Source organism: Etheostoma cragini, chromosome 20 (genome assembly GCF_013103735.1).
Source record: "Etheostoma cragini isolate CJK2018 chromosome 20, CSU_Ecrag_1.0, whole genome shotgun sequence".
Lineage (NCBI taxonomy): Eukaryota > Metazoa > Chordata > Actinopteri > Perciformes > Percidae > Etheostoma > Etheostoma cragini.
The window spans coordinates 6,326,821-6,349,893 of record NC_048426.1 but is presented as its reverse complement, the minus strand read 5'-3'; the positions used below and the strand labels follow the sequence as shown (position 1 = coordinate 6,349,893).

Here is a 23,073-nt window from a genome sequence, read left to right as displayed (position 1 = left end):
TGATGTTGCAAATGTAGAGGAATAAAACTGAGTAGACTCCAAACTTCGAGTTCCTCTACGGAGGTTTCACATGTATTTCCATGGTGCCTTTGCCCTGGAGCATGTCTATAAACGCTGCCACCCTCTTGTGTAAAGTTTCCCTCTGAAACTGTCTCTGTCTCTCCATTTCCTCTCGGGCTTTCTGCTGTTGCCTGGCCAGCTCCTTTTCTGATATTGAGTCAATAGTTGCGATGTTTTTCATCTGCATGAGGGACACGCTGCTCTGGATGTAGCCCCTGCGTCTCACTGGGCTCGGGGGTTTGACTGACGGAGGGGGGGCTGATGTCGAGCGACTCTGCTCCACCAGTTCACATCCTTTGTTGGGATACTGGGCTGTGCTGGAGTACGATCTTCTGCCATAAGATGTTTGAAATGTGTGTTCTCCGATGTCTTTCATAGCGACGTTGACTGTCGCTTTAGGCTCAACCACTTTTACCATCACTACCCTTCTCCGTTCATGTATCAGCGACTCTCTTCTTTGCTGTAACATCTTGCGAGTGTAGCGGTACTGTTTGTCCAACATGTTCAGTTTATGCTGGAGATCCCTGTCCTCTCTTTGGTTCAACACTTGTAGATCTCTCTGCTGTACACTAGCTTTTTTGAAGCTTTGATCCATCATATACAAAAGGTCTAGAGAGAGAAATATTGGGGTTTTTTAACTAGCGATTTCCCTAATTCATTCACTTATTTTGTTAAAGCCGAGGATGTTTTCTTACCTGATTTCTGTTCCCCCGAGTGCTGTGTTATACAGGTGTGTTTGCTGCTATGGCTGTCTCAGCGTATGTAATATAATAGCCTATTATATTTTAAGTAAAGTGGATGGGATTGTTGGTCATTGTGTACTGCCACATTGTTTGAAGAGATTATATTTCAAGTTGCCCCTTGAGTGCAGTCACAGGGCTTCTTGGACAATAACAATGACTCCCTTTGTGCCAGGTATTTCCAAGATCACGTTTTGTCTAATTTTATGAAACTAGTACTTTGGGGAATAATGTTACACACTTTCTCACATGATTTTCACTGATGAGTTATATATTTTAGATAGTGCTGGAATCATTTTTAATCATGTAATTCAAGGATTGTAGCAATACTAAGATCGCAAAATGTTAATGTCGACATGAGATCTGCTAAAAGGTTTTTCTTGTTATTTTTAATTCATTTAACTGTTCAGTTATTTGTTTAATTTGCCCTTACCACATGTTGCTCTACATAGCGTCTATTCTCTGCTGAAAGAACAATTCACATACTTGTTCAACAGAAAGTTCATCTGCAACTATTTTGATAACTAATCATTCAAGCTGTTTTTGAATAAAGAAAAAAGTCTGGTTCCAGCTTCTTAAATGTGAATATTTCCTTTTTTCTTTGTCTGGTGTGATAATAAACAGGAACTAATACACTGGGACTGCTGGTTGAACCAGACATTAGAGCTCTGGGCACTAATGTACATTTTGTACTGTTAGCTGCCGCTGAATGGAATCAAAGGATAAAATAACTGATCATTTAAAATGAAAGATAAAACGTCAGACAGGACTAATCCCATCATTTCTCATTTACCTGTTTTGCAGTCACAACGTTGGATACTATGAAAACCAGCTTTTCTTGTGCAGTATTCCTGCCTCGCCATGCAGCCGGCCCCTTTGCTGGTTTGATCCCTCCCGCGCCAAACCGGAGCCCGGTCTGGATGATGGCACAACTCCACTTCCCAAAGCCACACAGTCATCTCAGAGTTGATCAACTGCTGCCATCGCTGTCTGGTAAGTTCACGTTATCAGTGCTTATATCACAATTTAAAAGGTCGATTAACTGTCTAATAAGCAGCTATTATCCTGAACTATAAACTTCTGTATTTAATCCATAATTTTCTACTGGTGGCTTTAATGCAACTTAATGCAACTGTTGTACGCTCTCTAGCTGCCACTTTAGACACTTTAATCGAAGATTCTTTCGGGTAGGAAATGTTGACATTCCAGCGCATGCGCGTTGCATATCGGCTCATTACTGTGAGATTACTGATAAACTGTCTGATTACTGTACGTAGTGCTGGAAATTCACTGACCCTCCGTCAAATTAATACTGAACTATTACAACTGTTTCCTCTTCTATCTTCTTCTTCATTTTCCTCAATGCTTCTTCTCCTTAATGGTTTTTATTTACACATGACCTTTATAAGGTGACCAGACGTCCCCGGTTTCCGGGGACAGTCCCCGATTTTGGCGACCTGTCCCCGGCTGGATCTGTCCCCGGAAATGTCCCCGGTTTTCACTGTGACTGACAGACCCGAAATTGGAATGAAATAAAGAAAATACTGACCAAACGTAGCTGGTCGCACACCTTACACACGCAGGCTCCAGAAAGCCAGAGCCAGCGGTGCTCAGAGATGTTTTAGAAAGCCGTGTTGTACGATGCTAAAATCAATGATTATTTACATGGAGTCTGGTGGGTATAGCGAACGCAATCTCGCGGACTTTTATGTTTTAAAAAGGATCTTATCTTTAACAGAAAGGTCGAACTCCTTAGAAATCCTTTCCATAATGTTGTCAGACACTTAGATTATTAATCTTTGTCTGTTAGCAAAACGAGCACTTTTATGAACGTAAATACAAGCTGGACAATTATCCTATTAACTTACATTGTAGCTTGTTTCTGCCGACTGGAGCGATCTCGTTTAATACTGGGTCAATGTCAAAGGAAAATATTTCCTCAATAGTTTTTCTCGTATCTGATTCTCAATGAGCTGTTGCAGAAACAAGCCTTGAGCAATAAAGCAAAAGCTGTCAGTAGTTCAGTAAACATTACAACACGGCTGATCTTTTTCTCTCAAAAAAATGAGCTTGCTGTGGTTTCTCCAGAAATGGCAGAGACAGATATGTCAAAATATGGTCAAAAACAATCAAACTATGTACATGGCAATGACACGTTTTTGGGGAATTATTTGTGTTCTTGTGGTTTTTAAGAAAAAGAAAAGGTGCAGAAAGATGTTTTTTCATAATATGGGATCTATAAACAGATGTGCATTTTTTTAGTCCATCCCTCCATATGTTTAAAAAAAAAAAGGATATAACTTATTTACTGTAAGAACTGATGCTCCCGATCTGCTCAAGTTTGATTTCTTGTTGATAATTTCTGCCTGCTTTTGCTTTCATCAAATCACAGTTGCCACTGCTGGCGCTATAAATGCATCACATTCTGCACACTGGAAGATTTTTACTCAGAAACACCTACCAGACAGTGAGTGTTTAAAAACAGACAAAATAAAAAATTGCTTGTATAAAATGACTAGAGGTTATATTGCTTCAGTTGTCAACCAACTTTACGCCAACAAGGCACATTTTAGTCAAATTTCAGTATTCAACCGTTTTTCTACATATTTATTTTCCCTTTACAGCCCAGGCACAAGTGTTGCTCTCACTTTGCCAAGATGATGCGTGCAGTGTGTGTTGACGTACCAGGAGGACCAGAGAATTTGCTGCTGCGAACTGTCTCGAGACCTCAGCCCAAAGGTGGAGAAGTCCTGATTAAAGTTCATGCAACTGCCCTAAACAGGGCGGACTTACTGCAGGTATAATGCCATTTTTTACAAAGCATATGTTTACTACAGTCTCTGTGCTTAACATGTCTATTGTGGTTATTTAACTTAATGGGACTTGTCAACGTTTTTTTATTTTTGAAACAATTACAACTAAGTCAAGTGCAATCATATTTTTCTGTTTTCCACAGAGGCGAGGACTCTACCCTCCTCCTCCAGGTGAGAGTGACATCATAGGCCTGGAGGTGGCTGGGACTGTGGATTCTCTGGGCCCAGGGGTGAAAGGAGGCTGGAGGCCAGATGACAGGGTCATGGCCTTGCTCTCTGGAGGAGGATATGCAGAATATGTTTCTGTACCCGAGGAGCTTCTCATGCCTGTTCCCCCTAATCTCACTCTCTGCCAGGCTGCTGCGATCCCAGAGGCCTGGCTCACTGCTTTTCAGCTGCTGGTTTTCATAGGTACAATAATATGCCATCTCACTGACTACGTTTACATGCAAATAATTTAGTTTTTTGTCCTCCTTCCAAAAAAAGACAGTATTCCCAGTAAGCTGTTTACATGGCTAATAAAAGGGAATATTCCACTAATACTCACATTTACAACTATCTGTGCAAAATACATATATTTTTCAAAGTTTACCAGCAGTGGTGGGCTTGTTTGACCGTGCAAATACAGCCTCCCTATTTCATTCCTTCAACCAGCTTCTCTAAAAGGTTGACGTAGCAATGTGTGCGAATGTGTTTTGGACAGCAACCATAGCAACGCACAGAGTTGACCATAAGCTGTAAACAGGCAAGGGGACGTAAACTGCGGTAAAAAAACCCTGATTGAGACGCATATTCCGAATGCGCTGTATAAATGTCCAAAGAATGCCTCTATAACCCGAATAATACTGGAATATCCCACGTCTTGATCGGAAAATTCTATACTCGGAAAAAGGCCTTATTTGGAATGTCAAACCAGAATATGATGTATACATGACCTGTATCAAATTTGGAATATTGTCATATTCGGAATAATAGTGGATTATTGGTGTGCACGTAAACATACTCATGTGGTCAACTCAAAACTACTGCTATTCATTATATGAAATTACAAGTTCATCCAAACAATTAAAGATGGTACAATATTATTGTATTAGTTACCACTTCACTTTAGACACCCTTTCCCCTGCCTTTTCCCACTCTTTATAATTAACAAGGGGGGAAATATTAAATATATTTAATTATAGTTGCCACCTGTCTTCTCTGCCACAGCTCAAGTGAAGGAGGGTGAAGTAGTGCTGGCTCATGCTGGAGCCAGCGGAGTGGGAACAGCTGCTGTTCAGCTGGTTCGTCTGTTTGGTGCCGTGCCCGTCGTTACTGCCGGGAGCCCAGAAAAACTCAAGATGGCCGAGAACCTGGGGGCAGCAGCTGGCTTTAATTACAAAGAAGAGAGCTTTGCGCAGGGAGTTCATGACTTTACAGGAGGTGAATTGTGTAGCTGTGTAGAAAACTGGGAAGACAGGATTAATCTTCTGCTTATCATTAATTGTAATATTTTTTGAATTGTTCTTATTGCAGTGATCCCACACAATATGTCAGTGTTATACACTTAGCGTTGGAACTTCTGTGCATCCGTAACTAGTAGTTCTTCTTTTTCTTATGGAAATGTAAACCAGAGGATATTCTGTGAGCAAGACATGTTTAAAAAGTTGGAATAAAACAAATAGAATAGAGCTGACTACATGCCTAAACTTTAAACGATTATTATATTTATATATTGTTGTTATTGTCAACAATTCCTTGAAAAGTCTGAAACCAACAATGTGTTAATTAATCTCTCAATACTTAATAAATTACATACTTCCACTATGGAAAAGTCACAAATAAATAGTTTAATTTATTTAAAATAAAAAAAAGCTAAGTAGTTCCCTAAAACAGCTGGGCGTTGTAGTTTATTAAACGTTTCTCAAACAGGAAATATTTGTGCATTTGGACTATTTTCACACCAGAGTTCATTATGAAGTAAAATTTCATCCCATATAACAATCTGGCTCATTGATGTGTATTCAGTAGTTTTTGAACAACAACAACAATGGAGCACTGGGGTAAAGAAGAATAAATATATTAGACTTCGACTACACAGATACTACTTACTATTACAGATCAATTCATTGTTGGTTTTTGTTCTTTTCAATAGTCTGATAGTAAGAAAAATACCACCAGACATAAAAAGTATACACAAATCTTGATTATCTTTCGAATAATTAATGTAACATATGGGTCTATCACTGATGACAATTAAAATAAGACCAAATAAAGAGTCAGGGTCGAATGCAGATTAAATATCCCGCATATCCTGTGTCACTAATTACTGTTTTTTCACAGGCAAGGGAGCAAACATCATCCTTGACTGCATTGGTGGGTGTAACTGGGAGCAAAATGTGAGCTCCTTAGCCACCGACGGCAGGTGGGTGCTGTACGGCACCATGGGAGGCAGGGCGGTCGAGGGAGATCTGCTGGGCAAACTGCTCTCTAAGCGAGGCCACTTGCTCTGCAGCCTCCTCCGCTCTCGCAGCCTTCAGGTGAGAGTTTATGCTGACTCATGTCAACAGTGCTGAAACATCTCTTGTATGTACAGGTTACATCTGTAATTTGCTTTGTATTTTTCTTTTCACAGTACAAAGCAGACCTGGTCAAGGCTTTCTCACACCGAGTGTTACCGTGTTTCTCAGAACAGCCCGCCTCCTTGAGGCCAGTGATTGACAGCACATTCAACTTGGAGGACATTGCAGAAGCTCACAGGCACATGGAGGCCAACAAGAACATGGGGAAGATTGTCATTAATGTGATTCCTCAGAATCAGGACACTCAGTGATGACCAACTGCAGTAATATTAACAGAAATGTAATTGATCTGAAGTACATTTGATCTATGTCATTTAGAAACTATTTGGCTAACACAAATATTGATAGTGATTTTAAATATGCCTTAACCACCAATAGTCCAAAGATGATTTTGGATTTTTATTTTAAAGTGCTGTCTCTTCTAGTAACATGATTAACCATGACCACCATTTATTATCTGTATTGTGTTCATGCTGGATATTAAAGAGACCAACACTGACTTCCCTCTTCACAGATATCATACAAATACTATAACATACTTTACAAAATATTACAGAACCATACATACATAATCAAATGGAACACTAGCATGTACAGGTGTATTATGTCTACATTCTTAACCAGTATGGTACGCTTACACTTGCAAATTTCCCATAAAACATATTTTACCTTCTTTATAAAAGTGTGGTGTTACTATAGGAGGAGGAACCCTTTACATTTTGGACTACGAATCTATGGATTTTTAAAAGGTGGGACTAATTTTAACTACTGGATATTCATAATGATTCACCATCATTTATTAGTTGATTTATATTTTGTATTAATAATCTAAATGTGCAAAGTAACTCATGTCAAGTAAATTAAGTGGAGTCAAAAGTACACTATTGGCTTATAAAAGTATAGGTATAAAGTCGCATGAAATAGAAATACTCAAGTACCTCAAAATTGTATGTTAATGTTACAGTACTTGAACAAAGTTACATTCCACCACTGGTATTAGCAAATTAATTACACACATTCAGTAGTGCACAAAACGCTTAATATTTTTACATTCATACCTATAAAGCAAAGCCTTATTTCGCTATTTATTAATACATTTCAATTCTGCGTACTTTAAACGCAGCCGCGTGCTCATCAAGCTGAACAATAACGTGAAAGGATTCCTTCCTGTCTTTAGCTTCCTGCGTAGCTCTTCACCGCTGAAGTTTTCCTCCATGAGGAGAGGCGTTTGAATAGAGGAAACCGAGTACTATCAGCTTCACCACATGGAACAAACTTTAGGACAACCAACGGACACTTTTCGGACTCTATGATTCGACCAAAAACAACGATATTTATACTTCCAGTGCGTAAGATTTAACGTATAATTTCCTCCTCATGCTAAAGTTAGCTAAGTCAGTTAGCTTTTTGTCGTGACTTAAACCAAAGAACCTTTATTCTCTACCGTCTCAGCTTAAACGTTACCCCGCAGTATTTAACATTAAGAGAAGTAACGTTAAACCTCATTTTATAGTTGAGTTAAGTCCTGTAACTAATTCCTTATGTCACTAACTTAAACTCTAGTTATATAATGAATGTTATGGGCGGTGGTGGACTCCCAGCATGCTTTACTTCTTGTTTATTGCGGTTTATTGACTTCCTCGCGGAGCTCATTAGCCATTAAAAGGTCTTACTCCATTTGTGTTTTTTTTTATGTCACAGCCGCCAAATTGTGAAACATGCAGGACCCAAACAGACCTCAGCGTAAAATGTCAACAGCAGGAGACAGCTTGTACAAACTCCTGGGGCTGGAGAAAGGAGCATCTCCAGAAGAAATAAAGAAGGCATACAGGTATGTTCATAAAGATAAATCCATCTGTTCATTAAGCATGGAGTAAACCTATTGGAATCCATGCCCGTATGTGCGTTTTTTTTGTTCTGTTCATATATATGTGCAACACAAAACAAAAAAATCAAATTTGCACTGCATATTGGTTACAAGGCTGCATTTTTCAGAGCTTTGGAGTTCATGCAGTAGTTTCCATAAAAGACAAAGACTTGTGTGTGCTGTATCTATGGATATATTTAGACATTTTATTGATTCAATAGTCTAAAGGCAAAATAGTTTAAATTTGATGTTTGATTTGAGTTGAACATCTATTTTTGTTTTGTTTTGACTTTTCTTTTTTTACTTCATGTACCATATATTTTTGTAACAATATACAGGCATACACATTGCTTATTCTAATATATTAGAGCATGTTTACTAATTGTAACATATACATTTACGGTTTCTTTTTGTACTTTAAAAAGGAATGTGAGTCCCCAATGTGTGGTTAGACCGGTTTGTATTGGCTGGTTGTTGTGAATGACAACAATGGTGTCAGGGACAGTTGCGTAGTCTTACTATGAGTGGTATTCTCACACGTTTGATTTCAGGAAACTTGCGTTAAGGCATCACCCCGATAAGAACCCAGACAACCCAGAAGCTGCTGACACATTCAAAGAGATCAACAATGCCAACTCCATCCTCAGTGATGAGAACAAACGGAAGATCTACGACGAGTATGGATCCATGGGCCTCTATGTGGCCGAGCAGTTTGGGGACGAGAGTGTCAAATACTACTTCCTTATGTCCAAGTGCTGGTTCAAGGTGAGGGCTAGTGTGATTTCGAAAGGGAAAATTGACTGAACCTCTGACTGAAAATGTAACATAACTTTTTCCATATTTTAACTGCCTTCATATAGTTCAATATTTTATTTTCTAGGATTGAGATGCAGTAAATGTTCGCATACAACAAGCACATACTGTACATACTGACATTGATTCCCTTTCCTTTGTGTTTAGACCCTTGTGGTGTGCTGCTGTTTTTTCACCGGCTGCTGCTGTTGCTGCTGCTGCTGTTTCTGCTGTGGGAAGTGTAAAAAGCCCGCAGACGAGGAAGACTTTACCTATATGGACCCAGAGGACCTTGAGGCAGAGATCAGAGATCAGAATACAGGTGAGGGACTTTGGTCTTTTGGATTTACTTCAGCTCGTAAAAGGGTATCTTCCAGCTGCTTACATAAAAGGGACATCACATGTCTACCTGGTGCGTGTTACATTAGAGTGCATGGACAAGTTACACTAAAACTAAAAGCAGTTTTTTAACTTAGTATTTTAAAATCGTATTCTAAGGATGTTTGTCGTGAATACTTGCTTTGTTGAAATATACATTCAAATGCAGTATTTACACTGTAAAAAGCAGCATTGAAGATCAGTGGCCCCAAATAACTGAAAATGATCTGTTTTGAAAACTGAACTTGTCCTTTAATGAGAGAGTCAGTTAACTGCACACAGCACTTTCATGTTTACTGGGCAGTTTGTAATTATTTTACAGCAAAGCTTGTCAAAGGGATCAAAGCTTCATCCGTATGCATTTCATTAATACATTTTGATCCGTTACTTTCTGTGGAAGGATGAGTCTTCACCTGAAAGGAAAATGCTATTTTGATGAATTGGATGCATCCAGTGTCTAAGTACTTAATGCCGTTTTCACCGAAGCATTTTTGTAGTGCATTTGGAATTCTTTCCTTCAGTCAGGGAAATAATACATTGCTGGAGAGTGAATAAAGATGGATCGGTAGCTTTGTAGTTTTGGGGACAAATTTAAGTTCGTAGGTTTTGAACGGCAACATATGTTCTGAATTTTCAAGCTTGGTGTTTGGTTAGAGCGCTTTTATGTTGGAAAATTAAGCCTGGTAAAGATTAAAGGAATAGTTTGACATTTACACTTTGTTTTACAGCAGGTGACCATGTTATAGTTATTCAGCCGAGCCCTGGCCCTTCAGAAAATGGCGTCCCTCCATCAGGTAAAGTTCACCTGTACTTCAGCTACCTGCTATATGTAATTGAAATAATACTTTGCTGAAAAGCGGATAAAGATGGACATGTACTTTTGCGGACAATTTGAAGTTGCTATCTTTTTAAATGGCAATTTATCTTCCATTGTTTTTAGGTCAGAGCGCTTTATAGTGAACAAGTGCAGATTCAAAAAAGGCATAGTTTGAGTTTCAGGAGAATATGCTTATTTGCTTTCTTGCTGGTTAGGAAATAATACCACTCATGTCTGGCGCAAAATATAAAAACTGCACCCTCATAGCTTAGCATAAAGACTGGAGCAAAAAAAACAAAACAGACTGGCACTGTCCAAAGATAACTGTCCCCAAGCAACTAGCTGAGACTTCAGAAAGTCACTGCTTCGGGCAAAGAAATAGTCCTGCACATAACCTCGTAAAAGCAACAATTTCTTTTTTACATTTAAGAAAACAATAGGTTAATTATTGCGCTTTAGTGGTGCTGGCAGGTGAATTTTGCGACCAGAGGCAGGCTAACTGTTTCCCTCTTTATGCTAAGCTAGACTATCTACTGGCTCAATCGTCATTATTACGGTACAGTGGTGTCAGTCGTCTCATAACTCCAAGTAAGAAAGAGATTTACCCAAATGTCGAACTAGTCCTTTAAATCTTGCTCAGTTCTTGGTCTCTATATTTGGTGATACTTTAGCTCAGATGTCCTGTTAGGTGGAAGCGTGTCTTTGCTGAGAGTTACACTTTGTTTTACAGCAGGAGACCGTGTTAGAGTTATTCAGCCGAGCCCTGGCACCTCAGATAATGGCGTTACCCCATCACCTGTCTTTTAGCTGACTGCTGTTCGGTGCTAATTCACTAATCTGGCAGAACATGATGCAGCATGTCCCCGTGCAGGGGTTCAGGTTTTGGCACCTTCTAACACCTAGCTCCTGGCGAGGAATGCGTGTTTTCCAAATCACATACTAACATTTCTTCAAGTTCTGCAGGATTGCTGTTATTAGGCCCTTATTTTTATGACCCGTGTCCCCTGTTGCTTTTTAATAACTGAACTTGCATATACTTGGACCACTGTGGATAATATCATCAATGAGCACACAGGGCAAAACAGTCTACTAAAGTGCTAACACTATTTATCAAAAACAAATCTTTTTTTTTTAACTGTTCAAATGTTTATAAGCCAAAAAAAGATGGCTTATCAGAACAACTGATTTCAAGTGGCTGCACTAAAAAACTAATTTATGAACTTAAAACTTCTTGTGACGTTATTTTTTGCTTACTCTCCTGCCCCGCATTGCTGTACAATATATTAATCCATGTAAGGTTATTGAAAAAAATATCTCTGTACTTGTGAGAGTATAACATGGTTCTTTACGGTTATTCTTTTGTCGGAAGAGTTTGTTCCCCCACACCACATGCCAGTGGTGGGAGACATATTAAAATCACTCACTTAAGTTATAGAAGCAATAAGAAACTCAAGCAAGAGTTCTGCATTCATTTGTTTAGAAGTATTAGGCGCAAGACGTACTTGTAAGACTGCAAAATGTCAGTGTAATATTACATGATGTGATTAATATTACTGATGCATCAACATGTAAGCAATAATTTAAATGGGGTTGTGATTTGCTATGTCTTAACACATTTTCATCCATTTGAAACAAAGTGTTCTGTTTTGAGGTTTTTGCTGAGGAACAATTAGAAGTATAGAAAGTTATAACATCACTGTTTTTCACACCTGTAGGTCAGAATGCACCCATTGTGATTCAACCTCATTCAACTAACAGCACCTTGGAAACCAAAAGAGAGGAGTCCTGATAAATCCACGACGCCATCAGCTTTACATTGATCTTTTTGAAAGATGATGAGGTATACATGTTGGGTTTGAATGTGGCAGACATGCAGAAAACATGCGTTTGCTTAAAATTAAATAAGCAACGATTTAAGTAGTGCCATATTCTCTCTAGTGCCAGTGGGTTTGTCTGTCTAGGTTTGTCCAATCTATTTATTTTTTAAACTTTTTTAAATATGGGGTGTTATCTGGACTGCATTACAGTGACATGACAAGCCATGCAAGTCAAAGCTCTGGAGTATTTTTTATTTTTTTTTTCATGTGCACTTTAACATCACCATGTTTAAAATCCTGAAGCTGCCACGACGGTCGGAGATATTTTTTTAAATGCAACTTAAAAGCATGATTATTAAAAAGCCAACCACTCTGAGATTTAAGTTTCACCCTGCACATAATGTAGAAATAAATAAAGGGCTTATTGAAATGATGTACAGAATATTGTGATTAAACCAAACTATGTATTTAAAATGTTTGGATGTCCAATTATGTATTTAACAATTTGTAAATAGCACAATAAGAATAAATAAAGTGCTTCTGACAGGCATTACAGGGATAATTCAACATCTTGTGTGAAACGCTTAGTCACTATCTGTCTGACGGTTAGATGACATTTCAACTTTTCACATCATTTGACAACTCCAGATTGGTTGTCTGATTGTTAAGTTGGCCGTGTGGACCTGGCATCACGTTTGAAGCTAGAGCCAGGAGATGATTAGTCCAGCTTAGCATAAAGATTGGAAGCAGAAAAAGCTAGCCTGTTTTGAAAGACAAAAAAAAAATCCAGCTCTGATGCTAACTTTTTGTTCTCACTGTAAGGTTTTCAACGTGTGTTGTAGTTGCACCACAAAGGTACTGGGCGCATAGATACGTTATTTGCTAAGAAATAATTCCTTTAGAACCACAGTTAGATCAGTATAAAATGTCACATGTATGTGGTGTGTTTGAGGTTTTCATAGGCAGATTTAGTTACCTTTCGACAGCTAGCAGTTCCTCCCTGTTTCCGGTCTTCATGCCAAGCTAGAGTCATTGCCTCTTGGCAGCTCCATATTAACAAAACAAAGACATGAGGGGTGTCAATCCTCTCATTAAACGCTCGTAAAGAAAGCGACTTAGCGTATTGCCCAATATATTGAAGTAGTTCTTACTAGTACTTCTAGATATTGGTAGCACTGTTGGTCAGTTCACTGTACCTGCACATAAGGTGACCTCAAGAAAAAACACAAGGGGGTGAATACCTGTTAAGGTACTGATAAAGCTCCCACAAATTAACAGGTATTTTCTGAAAAACACTTTTCCTACATTTGACGCTTAATCTAACTTCACTCGACATCGAGATGACTTATTAGATTTATTGCTGATAATTTCTCAGATGTGTCAAGGCCTTTTAAAGACAATGATCTCTCTGGTGTGTGTGAGGTGATTTATGGCCGCTGTGTGCCATGAAATACGGGAATCATGTTTTCTGTGTAAATGCACAAGTATATTTTTGATTGGAAGTTTTATGACAAATTGTGTCTATTAATATAATGCCATAAAGTATGTCATCTTTTATGTTTGTATTACTTTTTTCTTTCTTTTTTTTTAGCTCTGCTGGGTGTAGGAATGTTGGGTTTGTGCATTTGGTACAAATCTAAATAGTAGGTGTGCTTATGTTTAGCATTTTGTATGTTTTTCTCGGTTGACTTTTACAGACACAGTGTTTAAATAAAGATCCCAGAAACAATCCCAGAAATGTATTTAAAAGTCAGTTTTGTGTACTTGAGGACTGAACAAAAGTGACAGAAAACATTTTAGTTGGATTGTTTTATATTTTTCCCTTAAGGTTCGAATTATTGATTAAACAAAAAAAATGTATATTTTATCATGTCAATATTTAGTTTTTTTTCCCAATTCTTTCAACTTTTCCATGGTGGTTTCTGTAGATTGTATGGTTTATTGATCAAATAAACTTTGAGACTGAAGATGTCTGAAAGTTGTCTTGTAATTTTAACAGTTTAATGGCTAATAAGCTCGTTGAGGAAGTCACAGCTCTCAGTGACCTCTGAGCTCCGTCACCTGCCATTGGCTCCTGTTGTGCTCCACCTCTGAGAGAAAACGCCTGTTGGAGCAGGTGGCCAGTTGTCACCAAGTTTCACCTTAACTTTAGTTTAACTGAAAATGAGCCTCTGAAGGTATGGAGGTTTTAACGGATTCAGAGAAACAACATCTGATTGAAACTCATTTGGAGGCTCTTACATGGTACGTTTTATTTTTTTATCCGATCATATGAGCCCAATGTCAGCACAGATTTCATTTATTTAAAATCACTCAAACTATCTTAAGGTTTAGTTCTCTACTCTCAGGACGATTTTTCCAGAGGACAGATATGCAGACTCTCTGTCTGAGTCCAGCGATGGCTCCAGCGTGGATGGCCAGCGGCAGCCCGACCAGCTGTGCCAGGACATAGACTCGATGTCGCCGGCTGAAAGTGACCACAGGCGGTTGGCTAGAAGGAAGCTTTTTATGGCCTGCACCGTCAGCCTCGTCTTTATGATTGGAGAGTTGATTGGTAAGATTCCTCCTAACTGTTAATTTGTTCGTTTCAACCTTCCACTATTGTATCACAAACTGTGTCTGAATGCATCCTGAATTCATTCTGTCAATAACTAAGTAAATGAAAAGAGACCCTGGTTGATTTGTAAATAGCTTCAGGCCAAAGTCACAAGTACTGTGCTTAATTTGAGGTATTTTGACTGTAGTACTTGAAGTATTTTCTGCTCCTTTAATATATCTACACTTCATTTAAAGTGTTTTCCTAGGTTTGAGGAAGACTTAGGTTTGTTTGTTTTATTTGGATCCCCATTAGCTTCAACGTAAGCTAAAAGCTATTCTTCCTGGGTTCCTACAATCTGTTCTTGTGATAAGACTCTTTACAACATCACATTACACACACAGAAAAAAAATACAAATCATATTTAAATCTTACAGATAAATAAGATAACAAAAGCCCTGTAGGTAGTAGGTATTAAGTAGGGGGTTTAGAGGTCCTCCCTAAAGACAATGTGAGGTTTTTCAATAAATTTCATAAATATTGTGTGACATTGTAAAGGCTAGAGCAGATAACAAATAACACCCAAGAAACTTAAAGACACAACTTGCTAAAGAAGTACATTCTGGACAAACTACAATCATGAGATCTAAGAAAAGTAGTTTTGATGCTCACATTGATTTTACATTTATTCGGATTAGGTTGTGCCCAAAAAGGCTTGGGTGCTACACCTAAGCCTTCTAATGGTAGGGGGGGGGGGAATCATATTGAAACTTTTACTCCCCTGCCTTTATCTGAGAGCTTTAGTTTCTTGTGAAGATATGATCACTTGTATAGATGAGACTAGCAAAAGGCACAAATATAAAATTCATAAAATTGACCTGGTGCAACACAAAAATGCTGATTACTAGGGCTAGACTTAAATAGATAAATAAATAATATTAGCCAATTTCACCTTATGGCTAGTCTCACACTGCCAGACCTTCCTCCACAGCGCTGCACAGGAGGGTCTGGCCAAAGATTCTCTCTAAATGAGATCTTCTACACCATCTCTGGTCTGGCTAGTACACACAAGATTCCAGGAGGGGAGGAAAGACGCCAATCACAAGCGCCAGACGTGGCCACGGTGCCGATGCAAAATAGTCTCGGGAAGGAACTTGTTTCAATGGAACATTTATACGTTCAAAAGATGTTTTAGTCGTTCAACAGAAAACTCAGACTAGACAGATAGTCTAGCTAGCTGTCTGGCTTTACCCTGCAGACATGAGGAGCAGCTAACCAGAGGCCTCATTAATCTTGCCGATAAGACGGACATCTGGCGGAATTTCCAGCTGCGCAATCCCAGAAGTGGACCGCTGTGCTTATGCAGATCTAGCTGCACCGGTTTATGGGCGATTCTTAAACTATGGGCACTTTACTGTCCTTTTAATCATATTTTATAAAAAACATTTCATTTAGGAAAATTCCCACTTTCATAGTTAACTTTACAATGAAAGTACTTTTAGGAACTTTTTACCAGTAGTTACGATGATTCTTTTCACCTTTTTAAAACATCTTTATAGAGGAAAATATTGCTGTTTTGTTATTGTCCCACACCCAGACTTCTGATCTTCAATAATGAAAATAAAGTGTTCAAAATTATTTTTCTATTTATTTTTTTTGTCACTGAATAACAGTATCAATAAAATAATCAAAACATAAATCACGGTATTAAAGGTCACACAACTATTAATGTGATTTTATACACAAATGTAGCTTTCAGCGTATTGCCATCATTTCCACCACCACACTGTCCCTTTAAAAGGTTTTCTATGAAAGATTGTTTGGATAGTTTCTATGGAGATGAACAGTGACATCACATTTGACTGATACGGAGGAGATTTTGAATTTCTTCGCAAACATCAACTTTGAAAAAAAAAACCACAAACCTACAAATGCCGAATAAACAGAAATGTCAAAACGTCTAGGCTAGCAATTCATTCTCTAACAAAGTGTGCTAGTAAAGGGACGCCGTGCTGACAGTAGTTTGAGTGGGGCTTACCCGTAGACCGTTACTATTAATAAATATAGTCTAATAAGGGCATAGACCATGGGCTTACCTGGAACCTGGAACCGTGACCTCAGCCAACTCCGTCATCACCAGCCGGGTCTCTGGATGCTGAAGCGGTCTCGTTCAGGTTTTTGTTCTAGTCGTTGGTCGGGACAGAAAACAAAGCTGGTCATCAAGGCCACAGTCAAAGGTGCTCAAAAATCAAATGTCTGTTCAATGTGTCGCGAGCCACACACAACATCGGTGATATCGCGACAAGTCTCTCTGAGCACCTGCGGTTACTTGATAAGCCCCGCCCACCACCAGCCAGCCAATACAAAAGAAGGAAATAGGCTGCTGAAGCCTACTGAAACCCACACTTCTTTTTTCTTCCCTTTCCTACTTTTTATCGATCCCCAGTGGGAACTGCTCACCCTAACAGTCCCGATGAAATAGTTTATCATCCAGAGAGCACTGACAAGTTTATTTTTACACTGTGAAATGTAATCTTCGGTGTGTATTTTGATTAGAATACCACAACTTAAAAAATATGAGCGATGTCATGTCCTTACCTGGTACACAACCATGTCCTTTGAAGTACACACGCGCACGCTTACTCTCTCAAATGCTATAAAATTGAATAATTAAAAAGATCATTGATATAGGAAAACGGGTCAATTTGACCCGAGGACAACATGAGAGTTAAGTCCACTTGAAGAGCACAATTTACAGGAACATACATACAGATACATTTAAATACATAAAAGCATGGGACATTGGCATACAGCAGTTCTTCATAAAGCATAACCCTCCATTCACATACACACACCTTGTTGTTGTTCTGTGCAGGTGGATACGCTGCTCACAGTCTGGCCATCATGACAGATGCAGCCCATCTTGTGACTGACGTTGGCAGCATCGGGATCAGCATCTTCTCTCTGTGGATCTCAACCAGGCCTCACACACACACCATGACATTTGGGTGGCATCGAGCAGGTGACATCAACAACAACTTTGGTGGTTGGACGAGACATTCCTTTTAAAGGAATAGTTTGACATTTTGGTTTATTCACTTAGTTGCTTTCTTTCTGAGAGTGAGATGAGAAGATCAACATCAGAGTAGTATTTTTAGATTCAGCTTATTTGAATAAATTTGACATATAAGACCAAAAAAAAAAAAAAAGCACAATATTTACAGTTTTATTTTAGTTTCAGAATTTTAAATATTCAAGCAGTATATTTGTAGCAGTGTTGAGAAGGGGTTGAAACATCTGAGCTAAAATACGTAATTGATAGATGAAATATTAAAAATACTAAACACTTGTAAAAAGACAAAGAAAAAAAGAGACTTTGAATGTTTAATTTATTTACTTGACTACAAAGTCTGCTTTTAGAGATATGTATCATAAATATAGCTTATCATTATTTGTAGCCTTGTATAATTGACTTGGGGGGGGGGGGGTGAACTTGAGGCAGCGGGTGCCTGGCAGGCTGAAGGTCAGACATGATGCAGTGCAGAGTGAGTGAGTGTTGCTGGCCCCTGGTCCTGCTGCGGCCCGGATATTATTCTGGTCCTCCAACCGGGGGTGTCTCATGGACCTGGCGTGCTTGTTTTGCCTTTAAACATCAAACAGAAGAAAGCATTTGAGTTTAGTTTTAGTTTTCTTCTGGTCTCCGTTTTCTCCTTAAATGTTGTTGAGTGTCTCAAGTTGAAGTCATACTGTGACATGTTTGTGACACAAAATATCTGTATGATCTGTCATGGCTATTTCTGTGTTTACACAACATTGTTGACCATTTTCTGCACAGGTTGCACATATTGTCTTGTGCCTGTGCAGGACTAGGAAGTGCAAAGTAAATCTTGAAGGCCCTGCACACCCACGGTGAACCCACACAGTTATTGTCAGTTGTTGTGTTAAGCAGAGATTCTGGGCATGTTGCTGTCAGTTGTGTCTATCTGGGCCGTGACAGCAGTGCTGGTCATATCAGCCATTCAGAGGATCACTGATGGAGACTACGACATCGACAGTCAGATCATGCTCCTGACCTCCGGCTGTGCAGTGGGGGCCAACGTCCTGTGAGTATGAGGAGCTCGTTTGTTTCTTGTTTGGTACTGAGGGTTAGGGTTCCTTAATAACAGTGGGGAACGGCCTACAAGTCCAGCTGATTAAAACTGATTATACACTTAGTTGATTAACACACCTGTTTTGATAGTTTCTTCCGATTTTTCTGCATTAAGTATTTTTACTTTTAATACTATAAATACATAAAGAATCTGAATACTGACTTAGTTTGTTTTTTAGTATGGTCCTGATCCTCCATCAGTCTGGATCCTCACACGGCCACAGTCACAGCTTTCCCAGCAACCGGCTGCAGACGGAAAGACAGCGCCAGGGGCACGGCCACGGCAGCGTGAAGGCGGCCTTCATCCACGTGGTGGGAGATCTGGTGCAAAGTGTCGGGGTCCTGCTGGCTGCCACCATCATCCACTTCTGGGTCAGTGTCAGCCAAAACACTGAGCTAACCTTTCTGCAGCAAAATGCTTTAATGTTTACCATAGTCACCATCTTAATTTAGCATGTTAGCATCTGCTAATTGGCACTGAACACAACCTAAATGTCCGTACCAGATTTCATGGAAAACCATCTGGTTGTTACAATATCTCTGTCTTTAGATAAAAGAAACTGTACATTAGTGAGGTTTTTTATAAGAATAATTGGGTCAGAAAGTATTAAGAGACTACGGAAGAGGATTAGGACCACTGGTGAATAAATTATGTGAGTTCTGACTTTAATCTCAGAATTAAAAAAAAGTCAGAATTCTGTGAATAAAATTAGAATTCTGACTAATCTCAGATTTCTGAGAAAAAAGTCAGAATTCTGAGATTAAAGTCAGAACTCACATACATTTTTCACCAGTGGTCCTAATCCTCTTCCGTAAGAGACAGACTAACACTTTAGTGGATTTGGTCTTTTTTGTGGCATTTGTTAACGTGAAGGAGAAAAAGAATAACTGCAACCTTATTCTTTAAACTCTTAAGTTATAAGACAAAATGTATGCCTGTAAACACCTGTCATTTCCTGGGACTGGGTGCAGACTTAAGTCACAAGTGTAATTAACTTATTCTGACAAATGTGCGGTCAATTTAAACATTCAAGCTCTGTTCTGTGGTTTATTATATTATTAATCCGATTTCTGTATTCCTCACAGCCTGAATATAAAGCAGCGGATCCAATTTGCACGTTCCTGTTCTCAATTTTTGTTCTTGGAACAACACTCCCAGTCACAAAGGATGTTTTCGTTATCCTGATGGAGGGTAAACACAGTTTCCCACACCTGTGTATGATATATCATGGTACACATATATGGTGGTTCATCATGTATTTGATGTATCATCTTACACATCATTACTGAGTGTTGCATTTCTTTTCTTTTCTGCAGGAGTTCCTCAGGGCATTACCTCCAGCACTGTGAGAGAGCTGCTGCTGTCTGTGAGAGGAGTTGTGGGTGTTCACAGTCTGCACATGTGGAGCCTCAACATGACTCACTCTTTACTTTCTGTCCACGTGGCCACAGGTGAAACAAACACTGCTAATCTTGACTTTACACACAGTCTGGGTGTAGGGGACGTGGTGCACAGCAGCAAATTAAATAGTCAAGAAGATGCTCCTGAAGTTTAATACCTTTTGTTGACTTATATTATTTTAACAAAGAAATAATTGGGGGGAAAGTAGGAATAACTCAATACTTATTTGAGCTATATGATCACTGACTCCTTTATTAAGTTGATATAGTCTTAGCTTACTTCATTTTAAAGAGGACCATTATGTCTTCCTCCATGTAAAGTGCTGTTGTGTTAATATTAAAATAATTAATAAATACATAACTAAATAAATAGATGAATAAAAAATAAATAAGCCTTTGAAATACACAATTAAATAAATAAATGTGGCAATAAATACATAGTTAAATAAATGGATATGCTACCCTGGAGGGATCTATAGGCAGTTGCAAGGCACTGAAGGGCCCGAAGGGCTGCAGCCCCTGCCGGGGAAGAGGCAAAGCAGCGGGTGTGGGAGAAGTTCGGAGAAGACATAGAGAAGGACTTTTGGTCGGCACCAAGGTGCTTCTAGAAAACAATTCCACCAAGGTGCTTCTAGAAAACAATTCGCCACCTCAGGAGGGAGAAGCGGGGACTCATCCAAGCTGTATACAGTAAGGATGGGATCCTGTTGACCTCAACTGAGGAGGTAATAGGGCGGTGGAGGGAGTACTATGAGGAACTCCTAAATCCAGCTAACATGGCCTCTATGGTAGAGGCAGAGCAGGAGGATGATTGATGGGCGATTGTCGTCAATTTCCCTGGTAGAAGTCGCTGAGGTGGTCAAACAACTCCAAGGGATTGATTCCGTCCAGAAATGCTGAAAGCTCTGGGTGTGAGGGGGCTGTCTTGGTTTACACGCCTCTTCAACATTGCGTGAAGGTCTGGGACGGTGCCTAAGGAGTGGCAGACTGAGGTGGTGGTTCCCCTCTTCAAGAAGGGGGACCAGAGGGTGTGTGCCAATTACAGGGGTATCACACTTCTCAGCCTCCCTGGTAAAGTCTACTCCAAGGTGTTGGAGATGAGGGTTCGGCCGATAGTCGAACCTCGGATTGAAGAGGGACAATGCAGATTCCGTCCTGGTTGTGGAACAACGGATCAGATCTTCAATCTCGCAAAAATCTTGGAGGAAGCCTGGGAGTATGCACAACCAGTCTACATGTGTTTGTGGATCTGGAGAAGGCGTATGACCGGGTCCCTCGGGAGATACTGTGGGAGGTGCTGCGGGAGTATGGGGTGAGGGGGGTCCCTTCTCAGGGCCATCCAATCTCTGTATGACCAAAGCGAGAGCTGTGTCCGGGTTCTCGGCAGTAAATCAGACTCATTCCAGGGGAGGGTTGGCCTCCTCCGCTTTTTTCACCAATCCTATTTGTAGGATATATGGACAGGATATTGGGGCGAAGTTGGAAGGGAGGGGGGTTGCAGTTTGGTGGGCTGGGGATCTCATCGCTGCTTTTTGCAGATTATGTGGTCCTGATGACATCATCGGCCTGTGACCTTCAGGACTCACTGGATTGGTTTGCAGCTGAGTGTGAAGCGGCTGGGATGAGGATCAGCACCTCTTAATCTGAGGCCATGGTTCTCAGCAGGAAACCAATGGAGTGCTTTCTTCAGGTAGGGATGAGTCCTTACCCCAAGGGATTCAATTTATCGCACCCTTGTGACAAAAAGGGAGCTGAGCCAGAAGACGAAGCTCTCGATCTACCGGTCAGTTTTCGTTCCTACCCTCAACTATGGTCATGAAGGCTGGGTCATGACCCAAAGAACGAGATCCAGGGTACAAGCTGCCAAAATGGTTTTCCTTAAGGAGGAGTCTGGTGTCTCCCTTAGAGATAGGGTGAGAAGCTCAGTCATCCGTGAGGTGCTTGAATTAGAGCCGCTGCTCCTTGGCGTTGAAAGGAGCCAGTTGAGGTGGTTCGGGCCTCTGATGAGGATGCCTCCCTAGGGAGGTGTTTCAGGCACGTCCAGCTGGGAGGAGGCCTCGGGGAAGACCCAGGAGTAGGGGGTGGGATTATATCTCCAACCTGATCTGGGAACGCCTCGGGATCCCCCAGTCAGAGCTGGTTGATGTGGCTCGGTAAAGGGAAGTTTGGGGTCCCCTGCTGGGGCTGTAATCCTGTTCTTCCCACTTATCTGTTGCCTCCCCTCCCCCGATTCTTTTATCAGCAACTCTTTATGCTGTTATAAATGTACTTATTTCCTTTGGGTTACATTGAACATAGCCTTATCTTCATTGAAATTAGGTCCAGTTAAGCATGAATTAGGATCAAATCCAAGTAAAAACTTAAAACCAGAGGACCAAAACAGAAGAAAAAAAAGAATCACCCTGTTTTTACAATCAAGAAAAGTCAAGTCACCATCCAGCTGTGACTGAGAATAAGATACATTGTGTTAGGATGCTTGTTTAAGATAATTGAGAAAACGTTGCCTGTATTTGTGTCCTCAGAAGAAGATGCTGACTCACAGATCGTTCTCAGGAAGGCAACAAAGCTCCTGCGCTCTGAGTTTGGTTTCTCCAGTGTCACAATCCAAGTGGAGAGTTAAAGGACGCCCGCTGACTGGATGAGGACAGTGGACACTGATGAGTCAAGCGCTGGTTTACTGCTTAACAGTCTCTAGTACAACTGAACATTTATACATTTCAGGAGTTTGTCTGCAATTGTTTAATGCAATAAGCAGATCCTTACTATCTCGCTGTTTAGTAATCCTCAGTCAGGTGTTGCTTCTAGCTTCTATACATTTTATTCACAGGGAATTCCTGTAAAGGGCTGCGAGTCTTTGACAGAAATATTTATTCATGCTGTTACTACGGTCATGTTTGAGCTTTTGTTTACTAATTAAACTCTACTGGCAGTCATTACATTGTCATAATAAGTTATTTTTTATTTATGAAGCAGCAGAATGTCAGGTTTTGATGGGATGATTTATGTGACTATTACACAGATCTAACTGTAATAAGGCCTGTGTGTAAATGTAGTCAGTAACAAATGTTTTTATTTACATATGAAGAGACACATCCACTTTTTGTGAAGCGGGTTGATAATGTGTTCTCATCATTGTGGCTT

General features: G+C 39.9%; 4 protein-coding genes across 12 annotated transcripts; 3 read left to right on the top strand and 1 right to left on the bottom strand.

The window, feature by feature from the left end:
• Window positions 1-2: 2 nt before the first annotated feature.
• LOC117935754 lies at window positions 3-1,367 on the bottom strand. Its single transcript, XM_034858195.1, has 2 exons — window positions 756-1,367; window positions 3-669 (listed from the first exon to the last, which is right to left on the bottom strand). Exon 2 carries the CDS (start codon window positions 656-658, stop codon window positions 56-58), a length of 603 nt encoding a protein of 200 aa, XP_034714086.1. The 5' UTR covers window positions 659-669; window positions 756-1,367; the 3' UTR covers window positions 3-55.
• Window positions 1,368-1,670: 303 nt separating this feature from the next.
• tp53i3 (tumor protein p53 inducible protein 3) lies at window positions 1,671-6,674 on the top strand. 2 transcript variants are annotated; one of them, XM_034858177.1, is made up of 7 exons: window positions 1,671-1,793; window positions 3,193-3,267; window positions 3,425-3,598; window positions 3,757-4,024; window positions 4,823-5,035; window positions 5,936-6,132; window positions 6,228-6,674. In XM_034858177.1, exons 2-7 carry the CDS (start codon window positions 3,214-3,216, stop codon window positions 6,423-6,425), a joined length of 1,104 nt encoding a protein of 367 aa, XP_034714068.1. In that variant the 5' UTR covers window positions 1,671-1,793; window positions 3,193-3,213; the 3' UTR covers window positions 6,426-6,674. The 2 variants fall into 2 exon arrangements, with proteins under 2 accessions (XP_034714068.1, XP_034714070.1); XM_034858179.1 differs by lacking the exon at window positions 3,193-3,267.
• A 653-nt stretch (window positions 6,675-7,327) lies between these two features.
• On the top strand, window positions 7,328-13,810 carry dnajc5gb (DnaJ (Hsp40) homolog, subfamily C, member 5 gamma b). Of its 8 annotated transcripts, none has more exons than XM_034858187.1 (7): window positions 7,328-7,519; window positions 7,876-8,005; window positions 8,593-8,806; window positions 9,002-9,155; window positions 9,943-10,005; window positions 10,759-10,822; window positions 11,742-13,810. In XM_034858187.1, exons 2-7 carry the CDS (start codon window positions 7,893-7,895, stop codon window positions 11,815-11,817), a joined length of 684 nt encoding a protein of 227 aa, XP_034714078.1. In that variant the 5' UTR covers window positions 7,328-7,519; window positions 7,876-7,892; the 3' UTR covers window positions 11,818-13,810. The 8 variants fall into 8 exon arrangements, with proteins under 8 accessions (XP_034714078.1, XP_034714077.1, XP_034714081.1 ...); XM_034858186.1 differs by having other exon boundaries at window positions 9,940-10,005; XM_034858190.1 differs by lacking the exon at window positions 9,943-10,005.
• A 374-nt stretch (window positions 13,811-14,184) lies between these two features.
• LOC117935749 (zinc transporter 2-like) lies at window positions 14,185-23,049 on the top strand. Its single transcript, XM_034858180.1, has 7 exons — window positions 14,185-14,399; window positions 17,257-17,403; window positions 18,331-18,484; window positions 18,711-18,903; window positions 19,618-19,723; window positions 19,849-19,983; window positions 22,455-23,049. The coding sequence occupies exons 1-7, from the start codon at window positions 14,303-14,305 to the stop codon at window positions 22,550-22,552; spliced, it is 930 nt and encodes a 309-aa protein (XP_034714071.1). The 5' UTR covers window positions 14,185-14,302; the 3' UTR covers window positions 22,553-23,049.
• The last annotated feature ends 24 nt before the right edge of the window (window positions 23,050-23,073 follow it).

Bases quoted from the DNA above. Each gene is read 5' to 3' on its own strand.
- LOC117935749 (XM_034858180.1), top strand. From the start codon at position 14,303: ATGTCGCCGGCTGAAAGTGACCACAGGCGGTTGGCTAGAAGGAAGCTT. The intron at 17,404-18,330 runs GTGACATCAACA...TGTGTTAAGCAG, and splicing joins ATTTGGGTGGCATCGAGCAG to AGATTCTGGGCATGTTGCTG. The intron at 18,904-19,617 runs GTCAGTGTCAGC...TATTCCTCACAG, and splicing joins CCACCATCATCCACTTCTGG to CCTGAATATAAAGCAGCGGA.
- tp53i3 (XM_034858177.1), top strand. From the start codon at position 3,214: ATGCATCACATTCTGCACACTGGAAGATTTTTACTCAGAAACACCTAC. The intron at 3,599-3,756 runs GTATAATGCCAT...TGTTTTCCACAG, and splicing joins ACAGGGCGGACTTACTGCAG to AGGCGAGGACTCTACCCTCC. The intron at 5,036-5,935 runs GTGAATTGTGTA...GTTTTTTCACAG, and splicing joins AGTTCATGACTTTACAGGAG to GCAAGGGAGCAAACATCATC.
- LOC117935754 (XM_034858195.1), bottom strand. From the start codon at position 658: ATGATGGATCAAAGCTTCAAAAAAGCTAGTGTACAGCAGAGAGATCTA.
- dnajc5gb (XM_034858186.1), top strand. From the start codon at position 7,893: ATGCAGGACCCAAACAGACCTCAGCGTAAAATGTCAACAGCAGGAGAC. The intron at 8,807-9,001 runs GTGAGGGCTAGT...CTTTGTGTTTAG, and splicing joins TGTCCAAGTGCTGGTTCAAG to ACCCTTGTGGTGTGCTGCTG. The intron at 9,156-9,939 runs GTGAGGGACTTT...TTTGTTTTACAG, and splicing joins GATCAGAGATCAGAATACAG to CAGGTGACCATGTTATAGTT.